The sequence below is a fragment of the Merops nubicus genome, unplaced genomic scaffold, assembly GCF_000691845.1.
Source record: "Merops nubicus isolate BGI_N331 unplaced genomic scaffold, ASM69184v1 scaffold10738, whole genome shotgun sequence".
NCBI classification, from domain to species: Eukaryota; Metazoa; Chordata; class Aves; order Coraciiformes; family Meropidae; genus Merops; species Merops nubicus.
Window position 1 is genome coordinate 48,851 of NW_008623650.1, and position 6,334 is coordinate 55,184.

At 54.0% G+C, this 6,334-nt stretch overlaps 1 protein-coding gene across 2 annotated transcripts in view; it reads right to left on the bottom strand.

The window, feature by feature from the left end:
* Positions 1-1,192: 1,192 nt before the first annotated feature.
* The window catches only part of FGF1 (fibroblast growth factor 1 (acidic)), a 6,588-nt gene continuing 1,446 nt past the window's right edge, over positions 1,193-6,334 (bottom strand). The window contains exons 2-3 of one of the 2 annotated variants that reach the window (XM_008945146.1): positions 2,383-2,486; positions 1,193-1,387 (exon numbers count right to left, since the gene is read on the bottom strand). In XM_008945146.1, the coding sequence (XP_008943394.1) occupies positions 1,193-1,387; positions 2,383-2,486 (299 nt within the window). Of the gene's footprint in view, positions 1,388-2,367; positions 2,487-6,334 lie in introns of both variants that reach the window. The other variant, XM_008945147.1, reaches the window with a different exon arrangement.

Consider the following 6,334-nt stretch of genomic DNA (forward strand, 5'->3'; position numbering starts at 1 on the left):
GTGAAATCCACTCAGGATTAGAGAAGTGCTGACTCAGCAAGGGGTGCCTGGGGTGACCTGTCCCCCCCGTGCAGCTCCTGCCTGGTCACCCCCTGTGCCTGCAGGTGCCCAAGGCAGGCAGGGTGAGATGAGCTGGGGTGGAACAGGGCAAGTGGTGCTCCTGGGATGCTCTCCCCTGGCAGCAGCGGCCCTTGAGCTGCTCGGGAGATCTGCAAGTGCTGGGGGAGGAGAAACCCATCTTCAGGGGGGGTTGGGAGTCACCAAGGGGCCCCAGTGGCATCTTACAGCCCTGTTCAGCCAGACAGCAGGGGTGTGGGGGGAAAGGCCCCTGGGAACAGGGCAGGAGGCACTGCCACCATCACCCAGCACCCTCAGACCTCAGCCATGCCCACTCTGCTCCATCCTCCCTGGGACAGCAGCGAGGGGCTTTGGTGCCTCGATTGACTTAGGAACAGACTGTAGAAGAGACATATTTACTGAATAAATAAATAGAAATAACATACAGCAGGTAGTAGCCTGAAATGCCACAATCTTTGTGTTGGGAGGGCGGTGAGGGTTAGGACTGGCAGCTTTTGGCTGGTGCTAGCTTAGCTTAACATGCCAGGGGTATTGTCAATCTTTGGGAGCTTGCCCACCATAACGTGATGGGTGGTGTGGTCTGAGGTTGCTCCAAGGGTCCGTCAGAAGCTACATACTTAAATGCATCAATACATAAATACAGAGCATCCAGGGACATTTTGCCTTCCAATGACAGGGGGCAGTGGAAATGTTGCTTTCTCTGGTAACTGGGGTGCCCTTGGAGTGCCCGTGGCCCCATTTCTGAGTGCCCAGGGCAGGTTGGTGTGTGTCCCCGTGGTCGCAGAGGGGACCAGCAGGCAGCAGAGCCATGGGGTGCCAGTGGACACTGTGGGGTGTCGGGGCTTTTCCCCACATCCCTGCAAAGCTTCATGCAGAGAAGGAGTCACAGAATCACAGAATGGTTTGGGTTGGAAGAGACCTTTAGAGGTTATCTAGTCCAACCCCCCTGCAGGGAGCAGAGCTCTGCTTTGTCTAGTGTTGGTAAAGCCTTTACCTACAGCTCGGATCTCTAACGTTTGGCTCTGTCATACTAGCCCAAATGAAACACGACGAGGGGAAAGGAGGTGGTTGGGTTTTGCAGTTTGGGGTCATCTCTGAGCTTCTGCCTGGGGGCTTAGTCGGCGGAGACGGGCAGTGGGAGGAAGAGGATGGCCTTCTGGCCATAGTGAGTCCGCGGCCCCAGCTTGCTGCTCCCGTTCTTCTTCAGGCCCACAAACCAGTTCTTGTCCGCGTGCTTTTTGGAGATGTAGGTGTTGTAATGGTTTTCTTCGAGCCTTTCCAGGAACAGGCACTCCTCCCCCAGCAACGGCTGCAAGAGAGCCCGGGGAAGGGCAGTGAGAGGGGTGATGCCAGGGGCAGAGGACAGCCAGGATGCTCTCCAGACCCACCTCTGAGATCTTCCTGCCCCAGTGCTGTTCATATTTAAAGTGTGGAGGTAAGCAGCCTTGAGTTAGTCCCCTGGGCTACTCCTGCAGTAAGTGGTCCGTGACCTGGGCACTTTATTTGGCAGTAACTGAGCCCAGCCCCGTGCTCTGTGAGCTGGTCCTGGCACCAGCTCCTGCTCCAGCACTAAGCTGTGCAGCGGCGGCTGCGGGTTCAGGGGAACAAAACAGCTCTTTGGTGAGGCTAAGCAGCCTGTGACCAGGATTACGTGTTGTGTACTCTGCTGTAAATGGGGCTATTCTCAAAAGCCCAGGTTATTTTTGATGACTCTGTGCCCTCCAGCTCCCGGGCACGGGGTGTAAGCTCCTGCCTCACCCGATCCCACTCACACTGGGATAGGGATGCTGCTGCCAGCACAGGGTTTGGTGCCACCAGCATGCAGAGGAAAAATTCAGGGAGGCCTTAGCTCAGTGGCTGTGGGCTGTTGCCCGGGGCTGCTGCCTCTGGCAGCCCTGAACCCTGTGGCAAAGCTGTGGAGAGGGGGCAGGAGGCAGGCAGAGGGGTGGGCTGGAAGAGCCGGGCTGGCAGCGCACCAGCCCTGCGCCCCACGGGGGTCCCCCCGCGGCCCCACCCACAGCTGCCAAGGCCACACAAAGCAGCTGCTGCTCCAGCCACGAAACACAATATTTGTCAAGAGCCAGATATGAAATGCACCGTTTGTCGAGGGGCAGGGCGGCAAACGGCGTTAGCTGATTATTTATTTCTCCCCAAAATAAAGCCGGATGAACAGTGGCCGCCCGGCTGCCAAAATAACCAACAGAGGCTAATTGTTGCCTGCGGGTTTGCATTACTCAGAGCTGGGAGATTTCTGCAGACCTCAAACCCTCCCCGTGTCTGGTCCCACACCAGCCTCCTACTTACGGAGCCGTAGAGGAGCCCGGTGGGGTCCATGGCCAGGTACTGCCCAGACTGGGTGCTCTTTATATACACCTCTCCCACGCTTTCCGCGCTTAGCTGGAGTTGAACTGAGAGTAAAAACAGAACAACAACAAGAGAAATGTGAAAATAGGAATTTAAAACAAAAAAAGAGGCTGTCAGAGATAACGTCCAGGCTGCTAGGGAAGTTAGCAGGGTGGGTTTGTTCTGAAGACCAGCTTATAAAGAGTTTATAAGAAACAGTACAGTGCATAATAAAAGTGTCTCCTTGTACCCTCTCCTTCAAAGAAACCCCACAGCCCTCCTTCAGGAACCAAAAACCAATTTTTTCCTCATTTTACATCAAAGCAAGGGCAGCCTTTTGGTTAAGACGCTGGAATGGGACACAGGAGATTGGGGTTTTAATTCTGGCTCTAATTTACAAATTTCTCATGTGGTTTTGACAAGACACTGGAGGAGTGACACATGAAGAAGTATTTCGAGAGCTAAACCAGGGACGGGCAGATTTCGGATGCCTGTGCTGCCAAACCCTGATCCAAAGCATCCCACCCAGCAGTGTCCTGTGGCGGGTGTCATCCGGCACGTCGTAGGTGGATAGTGGAGAAATAAAAAGGGCTGATCTCCATCCTAAAAAATACTTGCTGTAGGTAGCCATGAGCCACATCTCAGATTTGGTGGCACTGATATGAATTTGATGCTAAAGGCAGATCTGAGCCAGCCAGGGCACAGCTGGGTGGGGGCAGTGGATTTGTGGGGATGTTGCATCGGTTCTTCAGCCCCCAGACACCAGCTTCCATCCCTGTCACTGAGGCTGGACCTCAGCTAGAAAATCCAAGGCTAAAAAAGCTCCTTGTTGGGCTTGTACTGTGGGAGGAGAGCAGGTCAGCTGCAGGCTGGCGTGTCTGGGCCACCTCCCTCCTCTGCTCAGCATCCTGAGCCTGGCACAGCAGATTTAACCTTTCTAGTGGTCTGGTTGCTTTTTTTTTGCCCTAGGGATTCCCTTTTTTTTTTAACTTTGCTAATTACGGAGTCTCAGAAAGTGATTAAAACTTGGCTCAAGCTCTTGTTTAATGTATTTATCAGGAAGAGGCCTTTTGGTTGGAGGACAGTTTTGGAAGGACAGCTCTGCTGCTCAGAGAGGACTCTGCTGCTCCCATGGGTGTGCAGAAAAACTGAATCCAAAGTCTGGCATGCCCAGAAGGCTGTGGTTATATCCAGAGTGACTTGCAAAATCCAGCTCTTCCAAGTGATCATTCCCATCTCCTAGTCAGCTCTCCTTCCCGAGCTTTTACTGTAGAGATTTGTAACAGAAATACTTGGCTTGGTTTGGGTGAGGTATGAATGGATGCCTCAGCTCCAGCTCCTTCCTTTTCACCTTTATTTAATTTTATCCTGACTTGGATGAGGTAAGAGGTAACGTTACCTCTGGGCACGGCCAGAGCCCCCATCCCAGGGAAATCTTTGCTGTAATGGTTTGCATTCTTCATTTTTGGCGTTTCCTGCTCAGTAAATGACGGTTAATTAGTAAATTGTGTGGGTGCAGATTTGCAGCTCTACACAGTCCCTGGTTCAGGCTGGGAGCTGCCAAACCCAGGAGAGCCCCCAGCCCAACTCGCACTCACTGCAGTGCTGCAGCCCCAGGATGTGGCTGAGGAGAAGCTCAGCCAGGGAAAGATGGGAATGAGATAAAAATCATGATACTATCCTAAAAACTGACTCCAAGAGAGGGGAATGGGGGGAGCCTCTGGCTGCTGATGTTGATGTTAAGGTCTCTGGCCACAGAGGGAGGGAGGATGACAGGTCCAGAGGAAGGAGCTCATGCCCAAATTCTTGGTTTTTTTTACAGGTGTTTATGGACATTTCCTTCCATGGAGGAACAGGATGAAATGGAGAAGATCAGGCTGTTTGTGAGAACAAGGATGGGCTTCATCCTCGAGGGTCTGCAAGGTCCTGGTAAGTTTTCTTCTCACCTCGTGCAGGGTTGAGGTGCCCACACACAGCAGCAAAGGGCACGGGGAGGGAACCCTTACACAGGGCTGGGTGACAGGGGCTGGGAGTGAGTGACTTCTGTTCCCCTACAGATCCTTCCTGAGTCTGGGCCAGCACTTGGCAAAGCGATTTAAGATCAAAAAATATAAATTCTTGGTACCAATTCTTCTCATCTTGTACAGGGTTGAGGTGCCTACACACAGCAGCAAAGGGCACAGGGAGGGAACCCTTACACAGGGCTGGGAGTGAGCGACTTCTGTTCCCCTACAGATCCTTCCTGACTCTGGGCCAGCACTTGGCAAAGCGATTTAAGATCAAAAAATATAAATTCTTGGTACCAATCTGGAACAAAAGGCACGTGGGCATGGGCAGTTGGCAAAGCCCTGGTGCAGTCTCTGGCACAGCCGTGCATGCCAGCTCCTGGGATGAGCCAGGGGCAGTCCCATGCCTTGTCCCTCCCTGCTGTCATCTCCAGGTTTCCCACATGGATCTGGCTGCTCCGTGCTTGTCCCAGCCGTGTAAGAAGGATCTGGCAGCACAGCTCACGGTCCCCTCGTGTGCCAAGGAGTGGTGCTGAGCAGCTCTGGTGTGTGCCAGGCACAGGGTCAGGGCCGTGGGCAGCCCTCTGTGCTCAGAGGCAGGGTACCTCGCCAGCAGGGCTGCTCTGCTGGCACGCAGCCCTTCCAGGAGTTTCCTCTGTAAATATTTGTACTTTCGGATATCCAAGTTTATGAGATAATTTACAGGAGGTTCCTTTCTGGCAGAGGTTTCCAAACACACAGCCCCAGGCCAGCAGCCAGCAAGGTGTGAGCGTGCTGGGGCACGGCAGGTGCCACGAGCAGGAGTGATGCCCACGCTCACAGAACCCCAGCAGGGCTGGAGGCTGGCAGGGACCTCTGGAGATCATCTCCTCCAACCCCCCTGCTCCAGCAGCTCACCCACAGCAGGGTGCCCAGGGTCACAGCCAGGTGGGTTTGGAAGCTCTCTAGTGAAGTAGGCAGGTGTAACCTCCTGGGTTCCAGTTTGTGCCCATTGCCCCTCGTCCTGTCCCTGGGCACCCCTGACCAGAGTCTGGCCCCAGCCTCTTGCCCCCAGGGGCCCTTCAGCTCTTGATCAGATCCTGCACTTGCTGCCTGTGTGCACGATGCAGCTGTGGGTGCTGGTGGCTGGAGGGGAAGCACTCACTCCAAGGTCAGGGGCTTGCTTTGCTGGAGGGAAAAGGGAGAGCAGTGGTGAAGTCCTCATCCTTGTAGGGATTTCCAAGCCATGGAGATGTGATGCTGAGGGACATGGGTTAGTGTTGACTGGGCGGTGCTGGATTAACAGTTGGACTTGATGATCTGGAAGGTCTCTTCCAGCCAAAACAATTCTGTGAATTTATGATTCTATGGAAATGCTGCAGAGATGCAGGTGGAGCTCATACAACTTCTCCAGCCTGTGGGTCCAGCAGTGCCTGGTCCTGTCTTCTGCAGATCCTTTGGGTCTGTGTCCTTGTCTGCACCTTGCAGGGGTTTGGGGAGGGTTAGTCCTGGTGCACTCAGGCTGGAGGCTGCCTGCCCCGTGCTGTGTTTACCCAGCTCTGCTGAGCTCACCCTCAGCTGCCACGAGCTGTGGGCCAGCAGGGTTTAGAACAAAAACTCTGCTGCAAGCTGCCTCTCATTAAACCACCAGTAAGGAGTGGGAAGGTTAAGTTTGGGGGTGAGCACCACATGTACACTTGTGGTTTAAAGAAAATAAGTGCTTTTTTTAGCACTTTGTACAGCAGCCTTGGCTCCTCCTAGCCCTTCTCTCACCAGATAGGAGCCTGGCAGGTCCTGCCTGTGTTCCAGTAACTGCTCAGGAAATGGGGTGCCCAGAGGTTTCTGCTGAGAACAAAGAGCTCTAGTGTGCGGTGGTGGGAAGAGTCTGGCCCAGCATGGAGCTTGACTGGGCTGCCAATCCAGTCCTC